The sequence below is a fragment of the Mixophyes fleayi genome, chromosome 1 (assembly GCF_038048845.1).
Source record: "Mixophyes fleayi isolate aMixFle1 chromosome 1, aMixFle1.hap1, whole genome shotgun sequence".
NCBI classification, from domain to species: domain Eukaryota; kingdom Metazoa; phylum Chordata; class Amphibia; order Anura; family Limnodynastidae; genus Mixophyes; species Mixophyes fleayi.
In genome coordinates this window covers 261,009,950-261,037,868 of record NC_134402.1, presented here as the reverse complement: position 1 = coordinate 261,037,868, position 27,919 = coordinate 261,009,950, and the positions used below count along the sequence as shown (strand labels likewise).

General features: G+C 39.1%; 1 protein-coding gene across 16 annotated transcripts in view; it reads left to right on the top strand.

Moving 5' to 3' along the window:
- Nucleotides 1–27,919, top strand: part of ELAVL2 (ELAV like RNA binding protein 2) — a 170,443-nt gene that overhangs the window by 93,153 nt on the left and 49,371 nt on the right. For 15 of the 16 annotated variants that reach the window (XM_075210242.1, XM_075210224.1, XM_075210122.1 and 12 more), the window contains one exon: nucleotides 5,550–5,775. In XM_075210242.1, the coding sequence (XP_075066343.1) occupies nucleotides 5,550–5,775 (226 nt within the window). Of the gene's footprint in view, nucleotides 1–5,549; nucleotides 5,776–13,112; nucleotides 13,754–27,919 lie in introns of those variants that run through there. The other variant, XM_075210233.1, reaches the window with a different exon arrangement.

The window sequence follows — 27,919 nt, the reverse complement described above, 5'->3', positions numbered from 1 at the left end:
CACTGTAAGGCACCAGTATCAGCCCTGATCCTACAGGACTAGAAAGCTGGAGGCCAGTTGTTTTCCTCTCAGCGCTCTGAGGAGGTGGGCAGATGTGGGGTACCACTGACTTGCCTCCTGTGTGACCAGGGAAGAGCGAAGGCTGTCTTCCTCAGGCCGGGCCTCACGCCAGCTGCTGCCTTTGGCGCCGCTGCTCGTCAGGTGGACGGTGAGGGCAGTCACCGGCTGCGGATCTCCGCCGGAAGTCGGGGCCCCGAAACTGGAAGTGCGGCTGGCTGGGTAGAGGCGGCACTACAGACCGCGGCTCCTGCCAGAATACAGGCCTCGAGTGGACCGGATGAAGCGATGGCCGTCTACGGATCCCGGGGAGGCAGCGGGGCCAGTCTGGTCGGCTTAGGAATTCCCGGCTGGGAGCTGTGTGATGCCGGGCGAGGGGCAGCCCCAGGGATCGGGTGAATGCAGGCCACGGACCGCGGTTGTCTTGGCGGGGAGCCGGTTCAGGACCAGAGGAGCTCCACAGATGCTGTTTGTGTAAGTAACTGCCGAGGGTGGTCTGTGTGAGGGTAAAAGGGAGTTTAACTGCCCAAATGTGTCCCTCTGTCCCGGAGCTCACTATCCCTGCGACCACTCGATATGGCGTCCAAGCCACGCCCTTGGAATATGGATTTTTAAAGCACTCTGTAGTGTCCATTTGTCCGAAAGACTAAGATCAATACGTGAATAAGTTATGAACTCAGGAGAAAATGTTTAATCTCTCTCTGGAGCACTAACCCTCCAAATGTCATACCGGCCTTACTGCACCATGATTTCAAAGGGACTAGTTAGATTCTCACATACAGTTTAGGATCTATCTAAATTGGGGTTTGTTACAATATTAAAATCTCCCAGAATTGTCAGGCTGCCCTGGGTATTTTTTTTATATCAATTACATTAAATGTTTCCTTAGAATGGATCTGTCTAGAGTTTGGAGCCTAGATGGCTATAGGAACGACTTTCTTCTCAATAGTTCCTATAATAAAGTATCTGCTATCTTTATCTTATAATTTAGGAATTAAAAGGGGAATGGGGGGCCTCAAAGGGTAGGGAAACTGAAATACCCCAAACCATTGGTTAGAATATTTGCCAGAAAAAGAGGTCCAGCAAAATGTGTAACTCTAGGTTTATTGCTTAAATGGGAGAGCTGCCACCCATGAACCTATTACAACCAATTCTTTGTTTTAGGCACTTTAAAGTGTTACTCGTGCAAGTTGGCAGAACTTCATGATGTAATGCTGAGTTTGAAGTATAGTTGCCTACTCTTCCGTAATGTCCAGCAGACTCCTGAATTTTTGTGAGTTCTCCCGGACTCCCGAGAGAGCAGGCAAAAATCCCCGATCCAGCTGTCTCCATGTTGAAAATGGGTGAGGGCGTGGCTTAATGCAGCATTGTGGCCACGCCCACCTGCTGCGGTTGGTCGAAATTTGCATATGATTGTCAGGGGCGGAGCCTAACGGTGCATCATGCATGGCCACGCCCCTCCGTCGGACCCCCTTCCGGACAGCTGCCTTCAAAAGTAGGCAAGTATGGTTTGAAGAGGGAAGAAGACTTGTGGTTATGTTGACATATGTAGGTAAACCATTTTAAGAGAGCCTGAATTGTAGTAAGAACATAAATATGTGATCACGCATACTGTCAGGTAAACTTTTAGGAAGAAAATGCATCTTTGCCTCACCTGGGAAAGGCTAATCGTAAAGTCTTTTCCAGTATAGCAAACATAAAGCAGAATAAATCGTTAAAGTGCTCTTTCTCATCTAAAGTCTTTAGTTTGAATACAGTTCCAGACTTGTGATAGGTCTGACAGGAACACACTTATAAATAAAGGACCAGTGGAACCGTATTACTTTACGTGTAAGGAAAGAGTCACAACTTGTAGGTATATCCTGTCCATCCAGATATAAAAAGTGAGGACTGCTGAGAAAAGTTGGAGCTCATGAAACATAAAGAAAAAAACAAGAAATCTGTATAAGGGGCACTCAATGGCTCATACTTAATATCTCATTAAGTATCAAATCTATAACAAAATGCACATTAGGGACTATGAATCAAATGTTACCTTTTCACACCATTTAAAGTCCTGCAATGTATAGCATAACTTTTCCCACAAGTGAGCAAATACTGCCTGAAAACATCTGCTTTAACACTGTTTCCTTCAGTTGTAATTTTAGCTCAAGTGATTTATGCAATTGACCTTGAAATGAACATAAGGATTCCTTAGAACATAAAATGCTAGGGTTCAGATCCTGACACTAGGGCTCCTGTACACAGGTTTTTCATATTTCAATGAATATAATTGTCAAAATAGCAATGATTGAAACGATTTTCTGCACTTAAGGAAAAGGTGGAGTCAAGGTAAATCATTCAAAGGTTAATTGGAACTTGAAAAATACTAATTTGTTTTGTAAACCTATTTTTTCATACAATTTAACACACAATACAGAGAGAAAACAATAAGGCAACATATAAAATGTTACTAACTAAATAAATAAAATATGGTTAGTAAGGTTTGACATTCTATAACAGTGGATTGCCTTTGGAAAGTTAAGAATGCAATGTTTATTTCACTATACTTAAATAGACCAAAGCGGACTTAGAATTTTTTGTAATCAAAATTTTTAATCAAATTCATGTAGTTTGATTTATTTGTTTGAAAATATCAAGAAACTACAGATTTCTGCATTAAGTGGTATGAAAAACCTAATTTCATCAGTCCATGATTGAGATATTTCAAAATTTAAAAAAAACCAAAAAAACTTCAGTGGGGCAATCTCAATTTTGAGTGACTGTCCCGTCCCACCCAGTCAGGACTTTTTCCTGGTTCACATGCATGCAGAACTGAACACATATTTTTAAGTGGGTGGGCTAAAAATAATTTATTATAGACTAGCTGAAGTACCCGGCGTTGCCTGTGTTTAAATCTTCAAGTTAATGAGTTGGATGTGACTGTCAACATTTTAAAAATAATTAGCAGCTTAGAAGCTCTTCCATTACACCAATTAGGTGGCTGCTCTGTGTCGTTTTTGTTTTTATATTAGTAGCCAAGTGGTGGCATTATAATAATTATGAACATTCCTTAAGTTATTGCCCACTTGTTGACCTGGTCAGACCTCTTGTTGGTGTACACTGGCCAGAAATTTGACCTGTGGAGCCTGTTCTGAGCCTTCCACTGGATGGATTTGGATAAAATTTAATATAAAAACAAAAACGACACAGAGCAGCCACCTAATTGGTGTAATGGAAGAGCTTCTAAGCTGCTAATTATTTTTAAAATGTTGACAGTCACATCCAACTCATTAACTTGAAGATTTAAACACAGGCAACGCCGGGTACTTCAGCTAGTCTATAATAAATTATTTTTAGCCCACCCACTTAAAAATATGTGTTCAGTTCTGCATGCATGTGAACCAGGAAAAAGTCCTGACTGGGTGGGACGGGACAGTCACTCAAAATTGAGATTGCCCCACTGAAGTTTTTTTGTTTTTTTTTAAATTTTGAAATATCTCAATCATGGACTGATGAAATTAGGTTTTTCATACCACTTAATGCAGAAATCTGTAGTTTCTTGATATTTTCAAACAAATAAATCAAACTACATGAATTTGATTAAAAATTTTGATTACAAAAAATTCTAAGTCCGCTTTGGTCTATTTAAGTATAGTGAAATAAACATTGCATTCTTAACTTTCCAAAGGCAATCCACTGTTATAGAATGTCAAACCTTACTAACCATATTTTATTTATTTAGTTAGTAACATTTTATATGTTGCCTTATTGTTTTCTCTCTGTATTGTGTGTTAAATTGTATGAAAAAATAGGTTTACAAAACAAATTAGTATTTTTCAAGTTCCAATTAACCTTTGAATGATTTACCTTGACTCCACCTTTTCCTTAAGTGCAGAAAATCGTTTCAATCATTGCTATTTTGACAATTATATTCATTGAAATATGAAAAACCTGTGTACAGGAGCCCTAGTGTCAGGATCTGAACCCTAGCATCTTATCACCATTTATTTTATATAGCGCCACCTATTCCGCAGCGCTGTACAGAGAACTCATTCACATCAGTCCCTGCCCCATTGGGGATTACAGTCTAAATTCCCTAACACACACACAGACTAGGGTCAATTTTGATAACAGCCAATTTACCTACTAGTATGTTTTTGGAGTGCAGGAGGAAACCGGAGCTCCCGGAGGAAAGCCACGCAAACATTGGGAGAACATACAAACTCCACACAGATAAGGCCATGGTTGGGAATTGAACTCATGACCCCAGTGCTCTGAGGCAGAACTGCTAACCACTTAGCCACCGTGCTGACCCTTATGTTCATTTCTAGATCAATTGCATAATCACTTGCGCTAAATTACAACTGAAGGAAATTGTGTTAAAGCAGATGTTTTCAGGCAGTATTTGCTCCCTTGTGGGAACAGCTATGGTATACATTGCAGGATTTTGAATCTGTTACCTTTTCACACCATTTAAAGTCAATAATGTGCATATTATAGATTCCCCCCCCCTTTATTTTCAGGTGCCAAAAATTAACTATCGCATATGCCTGTAGTAACAATCCTTTGAGGAGGAAATAGATTTGAACAAATTCACTAGGACTGACTTGATCAGCTTGTATAAAGACAGGAAAAAGTTTGCACCGTATGTAGTCACCAGCTTCTACTCCAGACTTTCTGGTAGAAGAGCAGTTAGGAGGCTTCCGAACAGTTTTTGATCTGAAAAACTCTGTGCATACAAGACATTTCCGCATGGAATCTGTAAATGCTATTCGAAATGTAATGGAAAAATAGATTTACAGGATGACTATCTGTAAAGTTCAATTGCATAACACCATTTCAGATTCTTCAGGCTGTGGCACCTTTTCCAGCTTACCTGTCTGCCATTTGACTGCTCAACATCTCCCAGAACCCTTACCAAGGTATTTGTGGTTACTGTGGCTTCTTGGAAATGACTACTCATATGACATAATACATGATCTTAATACCATTTTTATTTCCCGTGATCTAAGCTACACTGACAATAGAACTTTGTTGTGAGACTTGAGATCACCTTGTTGGACATTTATTTTGAAGCTCCTTGGCATGCTACAACTGGTTCCTATAGACCTGAATGGTAGTTTTCTGAAATTTGTGACGGGTCTAAAGTAACCTTTCCATTCTAGGAAAGGAGACGTGATTTTTTTTTTTTTGTTAGGAAGTCCAAGGATAACCGCACATAGATGTTTTGTGTAGCCGTAAATTTTATATTTTTGGGTTCATTGCTTACACACTGCATATTACTGTACACGGAAGACAGCGTAAGCTGTTTACAGCTCTTGTCACACAAGCCTGGATGAGCGGCTTCGCATTCTATTGATTTAATACTGTTATGACCCATAATGGCTGAGTTCCAGACATGTGTATATGAACAGGTGATGAACAAAAAAAATTGCCAGACTTAATTTCCTGCAATACTTATGGTTTGCTTTATAATATCCTGACTTTCATTTCTATTTTTGCATCAATAGGTGTATCAAGGGGAGTTGGCTTTATCCGGTTTGACAAGAGGATTGAGGCTGAAGAAGCTATCAAAGGCCTAAATGGACAAAAACCTCCTGGAGCAACAGAGCCCATAACTGTCAAATTTGCCAACAATCCAAGCCAAAAAGTGAACCACACTATTCTCTCCCAGTTGTACCAGTCACCGAACCGTAGATACCCAGGTCCACTTGCTCAGCAAGCTCAACGTTTTAGGTTTGTATATTTGAATACTTTATCTTAAACAGGTTAGACTTTAATTGTCAGTTTTGATTATTTAACATCGCGAGTAGCATTTTGTGTGCACATTTTCAAACACAAATGTGTTTTCACTTGTCATAGGATAGAAATTTAAAATATGGCAACAAGTATGTTGAAATGGTATTTTTGATTGCATTTATTCTCCTTTGAACTCCATGGTAGCCCAGCTATAGATAGCTTCCCTTTCCAGTTTAGAAAGACAGGCAGTTACTCAATTGTCTCTAGGACAAGTAGGGCAGGTAGCTTGTTTGTGTGTTGGTTTTTTGTTGTTTTTTTTTTGTCTATTTTCAAACTGTATCAGAAGTGCATCACAACATGAAATCCCATTTGGGAGGGGTGGGTTTATACATTTTTCAAAATTTTGCATATTTTCTATAAGTAAACAATATAACAGTTTATAAGACGGAGGGTAAATAAGTGGAGGCCTAGAGAGAGATTTGCAGTGCCTTTACTTACAGTGGTTACGGCGGTAACTGATGGCACAGGGTTAAGTGTGGGTGGTTAATAAGGGAGCTGAGCAGGTATGTTTTTTTTTTTTACTCTTTTAATGTTTGAGGAAGTGAAGGGCATGTGGGAGAGGAGGTGGGGGACAGGAGGGTTTTGGGGAGGGCAGAAATTGTCACTGGTCAGGCGTTGCCTTGGACTGGTGAGTGATGAAGGTTGAACCAATGGGTCCAGGTTGCTTGGTATTTGGGCAGGGTATTGAGGAGGGCAGTGATGTACTTAGAAGAGACCTACCAAATGCAATGTAGCCGCTCTGATTTTGAGGTAGAAGGGGCTTGCTTTCATGCCCTGGCTATATGTAGTTTGGAGGCCTGACAAATGTGTGAGTAAGATTAGTGGGTTTGCTGAGGTGGGGGGAGTGCCTACTGCAACCTAAGGATGGCTGGCTACATGGGTGCACCACACTGCTACTGTGAGAAGTTGATATGCTGCAGTAATTTGAATTTGGTTCTGGTGTCCTGGACTTCAGCTGTTAACACATGTACATGCAACACATCAGAGGTTACAGTGCGCAGAAATGGAGGACCAGGTTATATGCAGGCAGAGAGCTGCTGAAAGTATGCCTGCGGGGTGGGACACATTTTGTCTATGGGCACTGAGTCGGCTATACCTGGTAATGAATGTCCCAAACAGCCAAAGGGCACCTGCACTAGATAAGCTTCTAAGTTCGGGGTGCTTGATTATATGTTAGGTGGTAATACTCTACTAAGAGCCTTGGTCAGATCTGTTATTCTAAGACCAAATTTCTGCACACAAATCCAAGGGAGATTGGCTTTGATTGCATGGAACCTACTCGGAACAGAATGCTGTCAGAAGAGGCAATACCTTTTTATTTCAAGAGAGAAGAATTCTTCAGATATCTATTAGAGAATTTGGAAGAAACTTGTCACCTGGTGTGGCTCCAGATTGAATCCAGTAGCAGCTGCCATTCCACATTTCCTGTTTTTGCTCCAGGATGATCTCTGCAAAGGCCTTGCATCTACTACTCAAAAACTTGTGTCGGCATTGTGGATTTTTTTGGACACCAAGCTAGCCTCAAGATTTGGTTATCAGATTTTATCAGGCAACTATGGGGGGGTTTGTGCATCTATCAGGCATTTATGTTCACATGGGATCATAATATAATTCAAATTGAACTAACCTCGGACCCTTTGGAACTTCCGCAGGAAGTCTCCTCGAGATAGATGACCGTGGCTTTCCTCACAGCAATTCTATTATGCAGCATGGTTGAGCTCCAAACACTTTCTCAATATTCACTTTGCTAAAGTAGTACTTGGAGCCAATTTGGAATTCCTACCTAGGGTAGTGGCCAGATTTCACATAAATCGGGAAATAAAACTGCCATTTTTTTAAATAGACAGTCTGAGGATGATTGAAAGAAAACTGCATTCACTGAATGTATTAAGAAAGGTCTCCATATTTCTGATAGGGACCAAAACATTCCAGGAGATGGAACAGCTTCTTGTGCTTACAGTTGGAAACAGAAGAGGGTATGCTCTCTTTAAACAGTCTATCTCAAGTTGGATCGGGCCTGTATGGTGCCACAGATCCTCAGTGCCAAACTAGAGCAGTGACAACATCCTAGAGCAGGGACATCTTTGGCAAGCAAGGCTCAGATTTTGGCGTGCAGCTTTGCAAAGTAGGTAGCTAGTCATCTCTGCATATTTTCAGATAGTCATTTAGATATATACGATCCACCTCAGATGCTCAGTTTAGAAGACATGTTCTTCATTTAGTTTCGGAAAATCCTGTTCTCTTCAGTAGTGACCATTCAATCTCCACACTAAAAAGATGCTCTGGATTTGGGTGACTGTGGTCTCTGATGTAGATGGTCTGACCATCTTGGTAGAGGCCATAATTGTGCTAGGAGCATCTCCCATGCTACTGCAAACAATGACCACTGAAGAATTGTTATCACTTCCCTTTTTTCCCCTTTAATGCGCTGGCAATTAGAAGAACAGGGAGGGGCACATCGTATTTTGACCAAAGTCTTGAAAGGACATCTATGCCCTCTGCTTGCAGCGCATCCTGTGATTAGTAGAATTTTTCTACTCTAATCTGATGGCAATAAGACAGAAAAACAATCTATATAATCCCTATTCTACTTGTAGAAACACTTTACAGCATCCTTTTTCGGTGACGTTGTGGGGTAGATTCAGTTGGTTTCGATACATACTAGTAGGTTAATTGGTTGCTATCAAAATTGACCCTAGTCTCTGTCTTTGTGTGTGTGTTAGGGAATTTAGACTGTAAGTTCCAATGGGGCAGGGACTGATGTGAATGAGTTCTCTGAACAGCGTTGAGGAATCAGTGGCGCTATAGAAATTGATGATTATGTTCCTCAGAACATTGCATTTTTTCTGGTAGTATCAAATCAACACGGGTTTCAAACTGATCGTTTCAGATTGTAATGAAATTTGGTACAATAAATGCTGTCATGGGTGTAAAGAAACCCCCCAAGTCTTAGGCTGACATGTGCACTGGTTTTTGAAGTTATACACCTTTTTAAATATGCACTTTTTTTTAACAAAAAATTAGCTTTTAATGGTTTTTAAATTGCATTTGTAGCTCACCTGATTAAACTAGAGTTGGGCAAGGTCTCATTTTAAAACCTTTTATGTTATTTCCTATAATATAGCACAGCAGTATATAAAATAAACCTTGGGGATTTATTAACAATATGGACAATTTTTGAAATGTTTTTCAAGTTTTAAAATTTGGCCTTTTGAGAATCGACTTAAATTTTGAAAATGTTACATTTTTTTGTGAAACATAATGCTATATATCATATGAAAGCCCATAAAGTTTTAAAATGAGACCTTGTCCAACTAACTCAATCAGGTGAGTTACAAGTGAAATTTAAAAAAAACAAAAAAAACCCCAGACTTTAAAAGCATGTTTTTTTGTTAAAAATTGCAGCTTTAAAGGCATATAACTTCAAAATCATTGTACATATCGGCCTATGATTTGGGGGTTTTCTTTACATCCATGATAGCATTTATTATACTAAATTGAATTGAAGTTAGAGAATGTAAGGTAGAATTATTTTCTAAAATTGTTTATTTGATGTGCAATGACCCTATGGTAAAAATGAATGCATGTTTTTCTCGCACCTCTATGGGGCGCAAGCGAAAGTGAGTGATATTTTTGACAAAATAAATATCAGCGCGAAGTCTCGGTCTTTCTGGAGCCAGCTTGCACATATTTTTTCTCAATTGTATTTGCCCTTATCTTTTAAGGGGTACTTTTACATTTTTCTGTGTGACATAATTTCAAATTTTTCCACCATCATGCTCTTGGTGCCTCTTTGTCTGTTTATGAATGCTGTCTTGTCCTGCAGTCTGTCAAGCTTTAGGTGTTGTAATTGAGGCATACAATTTTATATTGAACCCCACACTGCTCCTCCAGGATATTTGCATGTTGTCTTGATTACTTTTTGACTTCATGCACCCTATATTTCTGTGTGCAAGTGTGCTCCCCAACCTTTGTAGGTTGAAGATGTTATCACCATCCATTCTGTTTCTGAAAGAAGTGTTCCTCTTTCCGTCAGTGTTGGTTCTTATCATTTTTGAGTACTTCTAGTTGCAACTTCCTCATTTGCCAACTCCCTAATGAAAGAATGTCTTTATTGTTGAGAACATTCTTGGGAGTGATTATCACACTGAGGATTATTGCTGTAGTTGGTTTGCATAAGCCAACTGTTGAATCTTTTTTTTTTTTTTTTCTGTATTCTGTCTTTAGACACTATGCTTTGTCTTTTACTGCATCTGTATTCTTTGGAATGTCAGCTGTTGAGAGGGCATGAGATGACATTTGTTGATATGTATGATCCAACCATGCTGCTTGAAAAATGTAATTCTTACCTAGTTTTTATAGAACTAGGATTTTGTCTAGGTATGCCAGTACTGTGCTTCCTTGCTTTCTAAGGGCAGCCTTCAGGAATACCACTTTTGTGAATATCCTGGGGAAGTTGAAAGACCAAATGGTAGGCACATATATTGCAATTTGTGTCCAATAGCGCAAAAACTGAAAAGTGACTTTGCTGAGGTGCAGTTGGAATGTGGTAATGGGCATCCTGTAAATCTGTTGATTTGACATCTACTAATTCGATCACCTTGAGAATTGAACTCCATGTGCAAATGTTTTGTCTTTACAAAATGATTCAGCTTTCTGAAGTCCACCAACGGTCAATAAATCTGGAATATAATCCTGTTCATTTCTGATCCATAAGTACTGGACAAATTGCTCTGTAAATAACTGCCTTTTGCACTAGGGATTGTGGCTCTTGTGATTTAATAAAAAAAAAAAAAAAAAAAATCCCCCGGTGGAATTCTTGTACAAATGTCCTGAACCCATTGGTCCTGTCTAGAGAATCTTTCACTACACAGGCCCAGTGGGTTCTTCTAGGTGATATGTTCTTTCTTCTTTGAACTGCTGTCTTGAGGGAGATATAGGGAATGATCTTTTACTAGTCATAGGTAATTTATGTAATTGGGCTCTGTAGCATTTTGAATAATGTCCACTTTTTTGCCAAACTGAAATCCACTTTAAAGGGAAGTGTGCCTTTTTTAGACTTTCGAGGATGTAGCTGGTAGGCTCTTCTAGCTACTACAGTAGAAGCCACACTAATAGCGTAAAGTGCGATATTATTTGTGGATGCTTGACATAGAAATTCAATAACTTTCCTTATAGTATTCATATTGTGTTTTTTTTTTTAGCAAGTATTGTCTACTTAGCTTTTCAGGAGTACTGGCATAGAGGTTATCCATCCAAATTTTGATGGCTCTGGATACTGAAGCCATGGCTACTCCAGCTTTAATTTTAGTGCCTGTAGAAATATGCATTTTTAAAAAAAAACAAACAAAAAAAACTCCTTCCATTAGATCTCTAAATGAATATCCATCCTCTAAAGACTACGATATAATTAAAGACAAGCTACTGCAGAATTTATTTTGGGTACTGAATTACATTTATTAGTCTTATCTTCCATAAAGGGATAAATCATGTTGTTTGTATTGGAATTCTTTTAATTACATAGTGCACTATAAACGGCTTGCTTTTCTGCTTTCTTTATAAAAAAAAAAAAAAAATCCCTGCAAGGTGTTTGAGGACAATGGTTCTTGTATCCCTGTAAAGATTATGTCTAAAATATTTTTAATCCCGTATGGGATCTTGTTCTTTCACTCCCTTGAGTTGTCTAATTTTCACTAATTGATCTACAGTTCTTTGTCATCCCATCTGTTAACTCATTGCAAATCACAGGACATTTAAGGAATTTTTTTCCTTATAGGTACATTCCACTTATGATTTTGTATAATCCTTTTCTAGTTGTCTGTCAAATGCTCCATACACTGCATTTTTCCAATTTCCTTGCACTCCAGTGGCTCTGAAAGAGTACGGAGAAGGAATCTGATTTAAGACATAAATCATCTAAACTTAGAAAAATAAACACCTTTTACTAGGGCTTACCAGACATGGGTGTCCTTCGGCTTTTTGGGGATAGTCTCCAGCTCCGTACTACACGCTGTATCCTAGACGTGCGATACAGCAGTGTAGTCCTCTAACTTGACCTCCTGACCTGGAAAAGATTAAACATTTGACCCATGATCGGCACAAATTTTATTATTTTAAGAAGCCTGTTATCGCATCTGCTACAGCATAGCTTCTTAACAGATCCAAATAAAATTATTTTACCTCAATGACTCCTTTTCTTACACGCTTCTTATAGAACCTAACTTGAAAAGAGGATCTATGGTTCATAATATTTGAGTGCCAGCAAAGAGTAGTCCTGCTTTCATTTTTCGTTAAACTGTGTGCCGAAGAGTAGATTCGCAGAAGCTGTTTATGTACAGTGCCCTCCAGCCATGGAGTGCCCACTCTATATATTCACACAGGCTGCGATCACCCACTGTCAGATCTGTAGTAGATATCTGAATAGGGAGAGGGGCTACTTGCCTGCACCCTTGGGCCTGGTTACTGCTTTCTGTGCTCGGGCCACGCTTCTAGCAGCGTGACGCCAACCTCAGTCAGGACACAGAGACAACACTCGTCTTCCCAGCACTCCTCTATAAATCTGCCTGGAGGAAACATGGGCACTTCCAGGTCACCCATCCTGTACATCCAGCAGCAGTTTCTCACCTCATTCAGATTGATAGGATTACATGCACTACAACAAGCGGGCCAGTGGGCGATTCCGAGGAGAACCAGAGGGGGGGGGGGTGTCACCATCATCTGTTAGCATCTTTGCAATGGTGGGTTTGCAGTTCAGGGCACAGAGTATTCAAACAGAACCCTAGGGCAAATACATGACGGCGCTTCCATTACAGATTTTCTTCGATATTTATAGGTGCTGCCAAAGATTTAATTTAAAAAAATGTGAGCAAAAAAGAAAATGGTGGTATAGGCGCAAGTGTCAGTTACTGGAAATAATGTGTGTAGATGGAATACATTGGCTTCATTGTTGGTGGAGTTGCTGCAGACCCTGAGATAGCAGGTGAGGTGGTACACAGAAGGCAATGAAGATTGGGTGCGACATTAGAGCTATTGATGGGCGTTGTGTGATCAGGGTGCACACTCGCTATATACATTGGTATGTGGCTCCTGTTGTCGCGCTTCCAGCAATCCCAATGCTCCAGTCTTTTGCTTGTGGGCTATAGTGCCTACATCTGACATCTTTCACAGTGCTTTGTCTCTCTCAAGGCACAACAAAGCTGCAAGCAAGGGTGGTGAACACGGCACTGTAGGCCCTTGTTCTCCTCTTCCTCATTGTCTTCCTTGTACTTTTTCAGCATCATGGCTTCCTTGGATACCAGGGTGTCTCTGGAAAGGAGCCCAAAGAAGAAAGAGCAGGCCTTTCCCAGAGCCAACCACCGAAGCTCCCCTGCACCTGGAATCATTGTGGGAGCAGATGTGGATCTTCTATAGACCCTTGAATGGTGTTGATTTAGTTACAATAAGAGGGTGAAGGGGAGAGTGAGACAGATGCACCTGTATGAACAGAATCACAATATTCAACATCCATGTGCAACTCTGCTGTGCTGTCTACCTAATTTTTTAGCCTGTAATCTACATCTGTGTGCTCTGTATGTAACGGGTCTGCGCAGTGCATATCACTGCTGTTTGACTGCATATCATTTGTCAAACCAAGGCCTGCTTGCAACTTGATATAGCATGGATACACTCCAAACAATCTTATCTGTTTTGAGGATTTAAACAATGCACAGGCGAAGTGCATGACTTCCCTTCTATTATACATTTTACTCTCCATGAACGATTTTAAACTAAGTGCCGTCAAAGAAGTTTCACTTAAAAAAATAAAATAACTAGTAATGCCCAGTGAGTGAACAGTTTCCAGCATCAACTAAACATGATGTATTTGACAAATCTGCTGTGTGTTTCAACAAAATCATTAATGGCCTATTTTTTTATTTTTTTTTGCCCATTCATTAAATTCACAATTTTGACTGTACTGTTATACCTGCTATACTGGCTTACTTAAATATTTATTAAACCTGATGCATACATGAAAAAAAATATATAAACTGCTTTAGTCAATGAAGGTCTCTTAAAATATATTATTGCATATTATATGTGGTTAGATTGTATGCTATTTTAATGGTGATTTTCTAAAGACTGTCATTTTACTTTCCTGTGATGAAACCACCATTATGTGTTGCAAAATAAGTCTTGCATCTTAAATGGGCTTTTGTTTATAGTATCTGGCTGAGAAGAAGCATTTTGTTGGTTATAATTTACTCTTGCACTGCTTGTTACAACTGTTCTATACTAACAACATTGACTGGTTTCATGTCTGGTGTATGCCCAATGCCCCACATGGACTGATTGATTCTATCCTCAAACTTTGTAACATTGGAAACCATTTTTTTTCAAAGTGAGATGCGTTGTCTTAAAAGTAAGGTGGTGGTTGTATTAGGTTACAGATCGATACTCTTCTGCCACTATACAGATTTGATTCTGTATTCTATACACCTCTAAAGGAGGTCATTATTTTGTGATTCTACATATATAATATAGCACAGATATAAATGTTCTCTAATTGCATTTTTGGCATGGTTAACATTACTATTGTTTTAGCAGTATGTGTGATTAGATTTATAGGGGGGATTCAGTTGGCTGTGTTACTGCCAAAAGAAAGGTGGCTTGCGCATTATTACCGTTAATACAGTAATTTTAAGCCAGATTTCTGCTCCCAACTCCCTCAGCTGCGTGCAAAAATCAGTGTTAAAGATTACTATATTAACGGTAATGCGCATGTCGCATTACTACCGAAAGTAATTTAAATTCCCTCCATAGAATCTCAGGTTTTGCCTTTTTGAAGTTTAAAAGTTGAACGTGTCAATTTTAAATTTTTAGTAAAATTGCACAAAACACCAACGGAATATTTTCGAATGCTTACTACGGCCTATGGAAATGACTGCCTGTCTTGTGCGCATTTGTTTGAGAGGTACAAAAGATTTAGCGAAGGACATGAGAATGTCGGAAGATGATGAACGACCTGGATGACCTTGCACTTCAAGAACCGAAGAAAATGTAGAAAAAATCAGATTGTTCGAAAAGACCGCCGACTCTGTCAATGTTCACGGATTCAGCTATCAGTCGAACACAAAGACACCGTATGGAAAATTTTGCGTGAGGATTAACATGACGAAAGTTTGTGCAAAGATGGTCCCAAGGGTTCTCACACCAGAGCAAAAAGAACGTCGCATTGAATGTTGTGTTGACATTTTGCAGCAACTTGACACAGATCCAAACCTGTTTCATAAAGTAATCATTTGTGATGAGACCTGTATCTTCCAGTATGACCCTGAAACCAAAAGACAGTCAATGCACTGGAAAACAGTCATCACCACGAATGAAAAAAGCTTGACAAAGCAAGTCAAAATTCAAAGCAATGCTCATTGTTTTTTTCAATATCAAGGGTGTAAGTTTGGAAGAATGGGTTCCAGAAGGCACCACAGTTAATCAGCATTATAATGAAATTTTGCAAAGCTGAGGAAGTCAGAAAGAAACGGCTGCAACTGTGGAAAAATGTTTTTTCTTTCCCTGGACAATGGGCCTGCTCACACAGCACTTTCTGTGAAGCAGTTTTTGACCAACAAACACATTACTACACTTGAACATCCTCCATATTCGCCCGATTTAGCACCTTGCGATTTTAATCTTTTACCAAATGTTAAATCCGTGCTTAAAGGGACAGTTGATGCTGTAAAGAAGAAAACTGCAGATATGTTGAAACAAGTAACAGAAATTGATTTGCTCCATGCCTTCGACCAGTGGAAAGCAAGATTTCAGCGATGTATTGGTGCAAATAGGGAGTATATTGAAGAGGACAAACATTAAATTTGTAATATCAATAAATAAAGGTTGTTTAATCAGTCTCGTTATTTAATGGACATACCTCATACACACATACAGTTGTTGTTGTGAAAATTTAGTAGTGGTGGTATGGAAAAGGGAATTTGATAGTTTTACAATGAAGCAGTAGAAGTGACTGTATAGCATACCAGCCCACTTCGACTTGTGTATGTATGTGTAGTGTACTGTATTTGTTTACCTTTTTTTGACCTGATCAAAATAAAGCTTCCTAAAGATTTGGAAGGAGTTGTCTCTAATGTACTCTGTGGTAATATTTTATTCTTTAAAAGATCTGTAATCGAATGTAAAATTAACATTGAAAAATGGCAATGGTTATGGAAATTTAGTTAAAGTCGATATACCCTTTTCACTTAGCCTGCAACTTAATCTTTCACTACCACCCGGTGCATGCATTCAGAAGCTTGTAGAACCATCTGCAATCATGTACCTAGTTGCACAATACAGAATTGGAAAATAGTTTGCCACTTAAAAATGGGTGGAGGGGGTAAGAGGGGAGCTACATCAGAACCTTGATTTCCCTATATCTTGATCCCAAAAAATTGTTGGCTCCCTTATTTTGAATGGATAAGACCCCCCCCCCCCCCCCCTTTCAAACTAGAGCTCCCGTTTTTTATTTTGCTGATTGATTGTTTTTGATCAGCAGGGTGATGCATAAAAGTAAGGTAGATGTGAGCTCTGAAATGAACAGTGGCAATTTCTTTTTAAGGAGGGGATTCTCCTTTGTCATATTAGGTTGCCCCTTATTTTTTGTTTCTATAACTTAAATATAGGGTAGCCTGTTTAGACCCATGAAACCAACTTTTGCCACCCATGTTGCTAAAAACAAGGAGGCACCTTTGTTTGAAAGAGGGCAGTATCCATTTTTCATTGGTGATCAAATTATTGATCTAAATAATACATGGTGTGGCTTTATTGTAATAACCATGTATGTGCTCCTCTATGTGAAAACCCAAAGAGCTCCTGTATTTGAAGAATAGGGTAGCCCCCTTTTTTTTTAAAAAAAATAAATAAATTGTAACCACTTGTGAGCACAAGACAAACTTATGCAAATGGTAGGTGCAGACTTGTACTGCTGGAACTCATTTACGTTAAGTTAACCCATTCAGAAATGTGTGGCCTGCCTTTTTCAGTGGTTTGCACAGCAGATGATAAATTTGTAGTTTTCTACTATTAGAAATTGTTTTCCAGAAGTTAGTAATGCAGACAACTGCCCCCTCATTTGATGTGGTAAAATGTCTTGTTGATTTTTTTTTTCCTCACCACTTTTTGTCTGCACTACAAACTGTTACCCATTTTAAAGAAGAAATTGAATAACCTTTGTTGGATATTTGTACTCCAGGCACCCCCTACATCATGGCAACCCAATTTTTGAAACTATTCGCCCACATTTTACTTTAAATTAAGGAACGTGTGTGGTGGTCTACTATTAACTACTGTGCATTCTAGTTTAGTATTAAGAAATTAATGATCTTTTCTGGAAAAAGATGTGTGCAGGTGCTGCCCAGAAGTGCCAAAAATGCCTTTCAAGCACCGTTTACTACTTGTGAATTGAGTAACTTGTATACAATTTTGTAATTGGACATATTATGAGGTCTGCAGCTGTCGTTTTGTATGCTGGTCCTTCCAGTGCCTACTGGTGTTTCTTGGTGTACATTCTGGTAAGTTGGGCTTTCAACTTAATAATATGTAACCCAACATGGGTAATCGCTCTTCAGAATTTGATCTACCCGATTAGCTGAGACACCTTGAAAGTGGTGAATAACTTTTATAGTATACATGTCAACAAAATCTTTTCCAGTTTATTTTGTTTGTTTTTTTTCTTTAAAAAAAAAAAGTACGTGGATACAGGGACAGCATACACACAACAAAATTAAACAAACATTGCTGTGTTGGTATACAAAACACAGAGTAAATCATGACGTACAGTTCAATGACTGTTTGAGTAATTTGATGCCTTAATTTGCTGAAAGAGAACTGGTGAGGGTGGAAGTCAAGTGGAGTTTTTAGTAAGGGAACAGAAGGAGTTAGGAGGTGATCAGGATGGGTCATCTCAGTAGGTCCACTGCAAGTAAACAGCAAAAGTAGAAAATGAATATGCTAAGAAGATGGATTGTCTTAAAAGGTTGGTGAAGGAATTGTATTCATGGCAACCAGATCTTGTAGAAAGGCTGAAGAGTTCTGTGTTCTTACATGAAGCAAAGATGAGACAAATACAGTTGTGGCCAAGTATATTGAAATATTGGTACCCTTGCAGGTTTTTCTAATATAGCATTTATTCCAGACATTGTTAAAATTTTAGAAACCTTTTTGTCCACGTAAGTATCGCTTTGGTTTGCTGTACCACAAAAGATAGTAACATTTACCAAGTTGTAGCTGCTTTCACATAGAAATCCTTAAATGGGCTAGACAAAATTATCACCTTTTTAGATGTAGCTAGAAATGATTAATTTCAAGCAGGTGATTCTCCTTTAATAATATTAGAGCTGAACTCCCCTGTGTGGTGAGTAACAGGTCCATACAGTATAAAATCACTTGTTAAACAAGCTTTGTGTCACTGTGTACTGCAGTGAGCATGGCGGAAAAGAAGCCAGGGAATCATCTGAGGAGGCCAGACAGAAAACTGTAGCCAACCGTGGACAGTCTCTAGAGAACTTGATGTTCCGGTTCCACTGTATGTCATTTTAGTACGTTTAAGGTCCATGGCACTATATCACTGAAAAGAGAAGTTGATAGAAGATTGCAGCACATGATTTTGTTTGGCAGTTGATCGAGCTGCTTACTTCACCATTCAAACAGATTCAAGCTGATCTTCAGTAACATGGTATAACAGTTTCATCTCGCCTACTTAATGGAAGGGGTTTATATGGTAGCAGTCCAAGGAGGGCCCCACTGTTGAAAGAAAGCCAATGTGGCGTTTGCAAAAACATATCTGATCAATTCAAATGATTTCTTGGAGAATGTCCTGTGGAAGATGAAGCAAATTAGAGTTTTGGTGGTAAAGCACATCATCCTTATGTTTACAGGAAGCAAATTGAAAAGAACACCTTCCTTACAGGTGAGGATGAAGGAGGTCGAGAGTTGTTTTTGTTGCTGTGCTGCATCTAGATGTCTTACACATGTGCATGAAATTTGAAGATTATCCTTACCATTTTGGAGTACAACAAAGTTTAAGAAAGCTGGGTCTCCATTGAATGTCATGGATCTTCCAACAGGACAATAATCTCTCACACTTAACGCACCCAGGAATGTTTCAGCAATGAATGCAGGTCTAAATCCCATAAGACAGATTTGGAGAGCTCTGAAAACAGCAGTTGAGAGAAGGCACCCTTCAAATCTGGGAGAACTGAAGCAGTTTACTGGTAGATTGGTCCACTCTTCTTGTGCCAGGAAGCACATCAATGGCTATAGGAAGCAGTTTTTTTGGCCAAAGGCCGAGCTATTGCATATTAAATGTAGGTTGTCGATAATTTTTGTTCCATTTTTTTCATCTTCTGATTTTAAAAGCATATACATAAACCTTGAAATTACTACTGCATATTAGAAGAGATTTGCTGACCAAATACTGTTAATTTCACCTTGTGTTTAGAGGAAATTGTGAGTTATATGAAAAAAGTGCAAGGCACCAATATTTTTGCCCATGTCTGTATTTACTGGGGATGAGTCAAATTAATTTAGTTTGAAATTTTGAAAGATTAGACAAAGGTAAGGGGGTGGAGAATGGATGATTTGACTGGTGGATACACTCACCACTGTTGCACACAATTTATGTTCGACTCCTGATCAGAAATTTTGAAGCACAGGAAATGTCCACCATATATGGATAAAATAAACAATTGGTCTATACGTCTGCGGAGTTTGTAGAACTTGGCAAACATTTTGTACTGTCATTTTGGGATGTGATATTAGAGCTACATTAGCTGATGGATGATTTTGCTGCACCAGTCCATATGTTTGACCCATCCTTCAAAGCACTCCTAGGTTCACTTTCCCTCTTAGTCTTGTGTAGGTCTTCGGAATCTGTTTGGCATCTAACAATTCAATTATAACCAGGCCCCTGGATGAGTGGCTGGAGAAATTGATGTTCAAGTGGGGTGTTTCATTTAGAGGTAATGCAACTGGCTTGGAAGTTAGAAGTGCCTGATTTGTAGATATTGGTGGAAGGCTATATTTATGGGTGTTGTGTGACCTGTAGATCAGGAAAAATGGAAAATCCAGTTTTAGTGAAACCCTTGAGGAATCTTTTGGCATTGTACTACTGAGAATGTTTTTAAGGTCTGTGGGAATTTTGGAATTAATTAAAATATACTGTTTCCAAGATTCCAAATAGACAGGGATAGGCTGATGACTGGATGTGTGCGCACAAACTGTAGTTTGAGTGGATTGAAGCCGAATTAGACAGAAAAGAGCAAAGAGTGGACAATAGCTTAATAGTTAACATTTCTGCTTTACCTTTTTTTTTTTTTTTTCTTTTCCTTTAAGCAGTTTTAATAACTTTTGTTAGAAGGTGGATGCTGAGTATCCTGTGTGATATAAATGTGTATTTTATAAATGAAATATGCCCAATGAACTCAGCTACTTTTAGCAGCAGTAACTTGAGCAATTGTTTTCAGTATTAGTTTTTTTGGTTTTTTTTTAAATGTTAAATCTATCAAATTATATTTTAAGAATTAGGGCTCACTCCTCCTTACAAGATTGCTTTAGTTCATTGATGTTTGACAGCATTTGTTTATGACAAAGCATCTCCAGTAGGTGCGATACTGGACTTTGTCTTGGCCAAAATATATTTTCTCAGTAGATTTGTAGATTTGCTGTTTTGTTCCGGGTAATTGTTCTGTGGCATGACTTTGTCTCAGCTAAGCTTCAGTTGTTTCATATATAGCCTCATGTTTTCCAGTACAATATGCAATGCTTTCAGGTCCTGTGGCTACAAAAACATCCAAAATAATCCCCCATCCACCACTGTGCTTAACTGATATGTTTTTTGTATTATGAACTTTGCTTTGTCTTGCTGGAATATGGTGTACTCCTCTTTGGTCTCACCTGTCCAGTAGACATTGTTATAAAAGTGTAGTCTTTATTTCATTAAAGCCATACTTGTTCAGACCTTTTTGTTTGATAGCGTCATAAAGCTTAACATTTTAAGGGTAAATTAGAACACCCACCTGGGAAGATTTCCAATTGTTTTCAATTTTTGTTCTTCATTTGTAAAATATTTTTGTTGTAGGAGTGGGGACTTTGTTATTGGTTTTACAGTTTTGGCCAAAAATATTGGTACCTTTTGCATGGCTATTCTTACTGCGTCTATATACTGTCGGTTAAGTTTGTTTCTCTCTTGTACAAGCTGCTCCCAGATTTGAAGCATGCCTTCTCCCTAATACTGTTTTCAGACCTCTACACAGGTGTTCTTTGGGATTTAGATCTGGATGATTTGCTGCCCACTTTAGAGCTGTCTAGCGCAGAGGTGCTCAAACTCTTTCCTCAAGAGCTACCAGCAGGTCATGTTTACAGAATTTCTGTCTAGAACCAGGTGGGATAATTACTGACCTAGATAAAAAAAAAACTCACCTGTTCATGATTATCCTAGATTTGTAAGGCGGCACAGTGCTCCGCCGTACAGTAGGGAAAACAGTACATACATAAAACAATGACATACAAGGTAGACAAAATTAAACGTAGATATGAAAAAAAATTGTATGAAGAACCCTGCTCATTAAGTGCTTACATTCTAAGTGGCAGAGGGCACAGTTGAAACAAGAGGAGCAAATGTGGCTCAAAATGGACTTTGGGGCAGTTGTGAGGGTTCATTAGTGGGAATAGTGTTATCAGTGATAAAGTCACCTCTAAAAACAGATGGGTTTTAAAAGAGTGTCTAAAGATTTTTTAGGGCTGTGGGAAAGTCTGAGTGTGGTAGGGAATTCCATATCTGGAGAGCAGCAAGGGGAGAAGTCTTATAGGGGCAAGTGAGAGGTGGTTACCAGAGACAAGATAAGGTGGTGGGCAGAGGTAGATCTAAGAGGGCGGGATGGAGAATGTTTTGATATGAGATTTAAGATGTATGCAGAGGTAGTGTTGGCTTTGTAGGCAAGGGTGAGTTTTTTAATTTGATTCTGGAGGACCCAGGCAGTCAGCGTAGGGATTTGCAAAGTGGTGCAGCAGATGTGGAGCAGTGAGAGAGTAAGAACCATTTTACAGCAGCATTTAGGATGGATTGTAGTGTGGATATATGGGTGTCGGGAATGCCAGATAGCAGGAGGTTGCAACAGTCAAGACTGGAGATGAGTAGAGAAGATTAAAATTAAGAAAAATCCTGAAAACATGAAATGTTGGTAGGTCTTGAGGACTGCGTTTGAGAACATCTGCTTTAGTGTCTTGTCTTGAACCATTCCTTGTTGCTTTTTGAAGTGTTTGAAATCATTACCCTGCTGGAACACCCAGGACCTTCGACTGAGACCGAGCTTTCTGATGCTGGAATCAAAATTGCACTCCAACATGGCCTGCTAATCTCTGAACTTCTTGAGACCATGTAAACCTTCAAGGCACCCAGTGCCAGATGCAGCACAGCAACCCCAAAGCATCACTGTACATAGTAATTATACACACAATAAAATCTGTAGGACCATATAAATAATTATAAAACAGTAAACATAGGTACAAATAAGCAGAATAAATGTATTAATTAACAGAACAAATTCTGTGGTGGTCATAATTGCGACAGGAAATGTTGGCACTTAACCTGTCGACATGAAAATGGCAGCATGGTAATTGCAGACACTTATATTATGCTGACAGGTGGACAATGTTTGTCCACTGAAAGTTGCTAAACATGTGACATTGGGTAAAGGATGTTGTCTGTGAGAGCTCGCGTTCTAAAAGGAGGGAAATAAGATAATAAGAACAAATGGGTCAATAGGCATAGTGGGGTCCACTGTGGTCTGCAAGATGCTGAGACTGGGATGGTGTAGAAGCATAGATGGTACAGGGTCCTGGAATGTCCCGGTGGTGAAGAGGTAAAGATGGTGTCTGCTAGAGGTAATATAGTAGGTTAGGTGATGAATGGGTCTAGAAAATCTTTTTTGGGTGGAGGTAAATATGGGTGTGTTTTTTTAGTCTGCAACTGCTACACATTTTTCTAGGTGAATCAGACACCAGCAGGGTGGACAGCAAGAATGTAGATGCAAGTGGAATGCAGTAATGGTTGTTGGAGCACTGAATAGAAAGTAGATGGGTTCAGTGCTTGAGAACTTTTAAAATACACAAAGTTGCAGAGCGGGTCTCTGTCTAATCCAAATGCAGTTCGAAGTCCAGTTTCAACTCTCCGTGCTTTTGACGTCATGCCTCTTGCAGGCTTTTAAACTAGCGTTTAAATAAGTCTAAGTGTTCATCATTGGCAAGATGTGAAGCATAATGCAGCCAAGCATAAATGAAAACGTCAGAAATGTAATATGGTGTTACAGGAGAGAGTATGGTGAGAATCCAGATTCATTTCTTCATGCTTTTGAAGGTGTACTTTTCTGTCAAGGCTTTATTTTGTTTTCTGTAAGCTTAGAAATTTGGCTTGTTCAGGTGTGTTTGCCAAACACTAGTGCTTTCTTAAGTCTCGTCAGCAGTGGGGCCCTTCTGTGCTTGCTACCTTATAACAACCTGCCATTGAGTTGACAGCTGATGGTGTGAGTTGAAACTACTGTATATTGTGTCTTAAGGTCAGCTTGAATCTGTTTGTTCATATGGAGGACAAATCATCTGGTCAATTGCCAATCATCCATTGCAACCTTCGATCAAGTTTTCGCTTGCAGACACATCTAGGAATGTTGGTTACAGTGCCATGAACTTTAACCATGCCTAACATTATGTTCGTTGGAAAATCAAGGTCTCCTGAGATTCTCCATGCTTGGCTACAATTTTCTGGCTGACTGCCTTTGAAAATTCTCTTGCTCTTTTTGCCACGCTTATCAATCTTTGCATAACATCATATCTTTAGCGACAATTCTATCGATAACTGTAATAAAAAAAAAAGTTTTTCAATAAAGAATACAGTAAGTGAAAACATTAAAATTTGACAAATCATTTTTTATTTTATTTTTTACATTTTAATGTCTTTTTCAAATGTAAATAAAACTATGCACCATATCATGTTGCCATAGTGTCTGCTCATATATATATAGAAATAAAGTACACTTGATTAGTAGAACTTAACTTAAATGACTTTTTCACTGACCTGGAAGGGTATACTTTTCACACATGACTTTGTCACTATTTATTCAACAAAACAGACTAAAAGTAAGATTGTGTGGCTTAATTGTTACTTCAGAATATAGGTTAAGGTCTTGGTGAGGACTAGATGAAAGTTTATCTGATATGTAAAAACAGATTTCAAATATGTGCTCTCGTGTGTATTTTTAGAATGCTTGGTTGGCAGAAGACTGGAACCAGAATATACAAAGCATATGCTGTGTGGGGGGGTGGCTGCTTTAATTGTGGAAGTGTATTTGAAATCTGAATGGAATGAGGAACCAGTGATAGAAATTGGCAGACGTAGAAGATTGACACAGAACTTCTAGGACGATAATCTTGCCGAAGTGTTGTGTATGGATTGTAGTCAGAAAAGACTTGTGAAACAGGAGGAAGTTGCAGTCTTCAAGACTGGAGATGAGTGGAGGAGAGAATTGGTGACGTCATGGGTAAGGAAGGGTCTTACCCTTGTAATGTGTTGAAATTGCGAGGCTTTGTAGAGACTGGGTGTGTGGATTGAAGAAAGTGGTTTAGTCAAGGGTGACACAGGAAACTGAATAGTTTGAGACTCTAGAGCAGTGTTTCTTAACTACAGTCCTCGAGCACCCACAACCGCCCATGCTTTCAAGGTTTCTGTATATGTAAACTGGCCTCACAGCACTAAGGTAATGAGTTCCATTCCTGACCATAGCCTTTAGGGATAGGGAATTTAGACTGTAAATGGGGCAGGGACTGATGTGAATGTGTTCTCTGTACAGCGCTGCGGAATTAGTGGCGCTATATAAATAGCTGCTGATGATAATTACTGACTAAGCTGAGTGGATTGAGTCACCTGTTCTTGACTAATGAGAACCTGAGTTGTTGGAGGTGTATTAGGACTGCTCTGGACTGTGAGAAGATAACTGTTTTAGGCATGTTGAGCTTAAGATATTCATAACAGAATGGCAAGGAGGCAATTGGACATGAGGATTAAGAAGGAAATATTTAGGTGTCCGCAAATTAGAAGTGGTACTGGAGACAAAAATAGTTTTAGTTCACAAAGTGTTGACATTTGAAAAAGAGCTCCAAGTTAGGAGCATTCAAAGACCTCAAAAGGTAGATGGAGGCGATGAGTTGGAAGTAGAAAAGTGGGAAGTGAACTAGGGGAGAGTAATGTCATGAAGGCCAATGGAGTGTATAGGAGGAGTGAAGTGTTGAAAACAAGAAGTGTCCAGGAGGATGAGGAAGAATTGACCTTTAGTCGTCTTGACAGAGATCATTGGTGAAGGGGACAGGAGCCAAATTGGTGAGGGTTGATCAAGGAGTGAGAAGAGAGGCAATTATAAACAAGCTGCTCAAGGAGTTTGAGGGCGAGTGATAGGAGACAAATTTGACAGTTGGAGAGAAGTTTAAATTAATGGTTTTGGTGTTTAGTGAGAGAAGAGTTTTTATGAAGGATCAGAGGGAGATATTAGTGGAGAGACATGTTGATGAGGTGGGCTAGAGACTGATGGAGGTAGTTTAGTGTATGAAAGGGGATGCGGTCAAGAGGCAGGTAGAAAGGGAAAATCGTAACAAAACCATGGCACTAAATCCTAGAGATGTAGCCAAAAGAACATATGATTGGTTGGGTAGAAAGCTAGGATGTTAGAAATGCATGTGGATGCCTGACATCAACATTTATATAGCGCCAGCAAATTCCATAGTGCATGACATGAGATTAAGACTATATCCCCTTTGATGGTAAGGTGCGTGGCAAAGTTGAGGTCTGTTAAGGGAGCAGGGTAGACTCTGGGCAAAAGAGTTGAAGGTGGCAATGGTTTTTGCATGACTGGATAGAATTAAGAGATTAGGTTTATTCAGTTGGGAACTGCAGAGCTGTAAGACGAAAAAAATACATTTGAAGTGGAGAAATGCAGCGCGAGTCACCTCAAACATCACAGTTGTGTGCAGGAACACTCTTGCAACTAACAGGTCTGCATCATGTATCATAAGTGGAGACAGCCAAGTAAAGGACTGAGCTTGCATTTTCAACACTGCTTACAAATGCTACAACACCCTGTATAACCAAAGTTTCTTTATTTCCCAAATAGGCAGTACAGAGGGTCTTGCTTCTGGATAGAACAAGACTGATTACAGATTACAAAGATAGAGGGGTGGGTTTCGATGCTTAAATTGTCTAACAGACGTCGCTATCCATATCACATCCTTTGAAATAATACACAACCGATGTCAAAAAATCAAACACAAATACTTGTGACAGACTTTTTCATCAGAAAACCTATATGACCAGGTCAAGGAGCATGTTTTACATTCCTAAGTTTTATGTCCACTTAAAACATCTGGCATCAATTGAAATATGAACGTGATGCATAAGTTTGCTGCGTGTACACAACACAATCATGTGGCTCATGAGCAAAATGTGTAATACTCTGACTTTCACTGCTATGTGTATTTTGATATGATTCACCGAATGCTAAATAATTATTTGTATCCAAACATACCTCACTCTGAACCTTACAAGATTCGATATCCGAAGTAATAGGCAACAAGGTTGCAGGGTTTTAAACATTGCATCTAACAAGTGTAATATTTGGAGCAATAAGGAGAATCAATTCCCATTTTGTTAGTCTGGCTTTTATAACATTTCTAGTCATCTGGCAATTTAATAGCGCAACTACTGCATGTGGGACTTATACTGTAAGTGGGTTTCCCAAAACTATATCCCCACATTTGTCTACCAACAAAGCAGTGGCTACAACAGATTATAAGCAATTTGGAAGCCCTTTAGCCACTTAATCAAGTTGTTTACTGTAATATACTATGGTCCTGGGGGTGTTCCCATGGGGCTGTGTTAAAACACCAGCAGCATGACCTAAATGCTCATGACAAAACAAGGTGAATGAGAACTCCTAATTTGGTATACCCAAATGCAGGTGCCATAAAGAGTTCATGTTTAAGCTGTTCAACAAAACTTTTAGTAATAGAGTGAATAAAAGGTTCTTTAACTGCACCTTTGTATGAACTTACAACAGATGCTGTTAAACTTGAATAGTTTGATATAAAATTCCTACAGAATATTACAAAACCAAGAAAACCTTGTTTTCTTTTATTCATTGGCAAAGTTAAATCATGTATGGCTCGTATTCGATCTGGAGATAAATGTCGGGTTTTTTTTTTTGTTTATTTTTCTTTAGTTAAACAGTGTTCTATGAATAAGACCTGTGGACTGCACAACTGCATTTTATCCTTTGACACTTTGTCTTGAATATGCCAAGTGTCTGAAAGTGATGCCTCTAAAGAATCAGAGCATAACAACAAATCATCCACATATTTGATGACTGTGCTCTCCGGTGAAAAACTCAAATTTCTTAAATCAGCTGCTAGGACTAAGCTAAATATATCACAATTGTTTACAAGGCCCTATGGAGCCCTAGTCCAGGTGTACTGTTCACCCTGATAGTCAATATTTGTTTGCTTTTACCTATCATGTTTAGGAATAGAAAAATAAGCAGAACGTAAATCAATGACTGAGAGAATCTGGATTTCTGGTGGTATTTGCATAAGAATCGTTACAAGATTGGTAGCAACTGGATGTAAGGGTTCAACTACTGCATTAATAGCCCTTAGATCTTGAATTGGCCTAAATCCTCGCCCACCTTTTTTTTTTTTTTTTTTTAAGATAGATGGACGAATTACATGGACTTTGGTCCTTGCTGTAATAATTGTATTACAACGAAAATTCTTTGCTCAGCTTCTGGGTTTAAAGGATACTGAGGCAGTGAGGGAAGTCTTGCATAAGGTTTTAATTTAACATAAATTGGGCTAACCTTCATTTTCCCAGTTTCATTTGCTTCAGTAGTCCACTACTGATTAGGTATAGGTTCTAACATGTCATTTTTGTTTAGCCCTGGTTGGTAACACCATAGGGCAGTGGTTCCCAAACTGTGTGCCTAGGCTCCCTGGGGTGCCTTGGCGATCTCACAAGTGT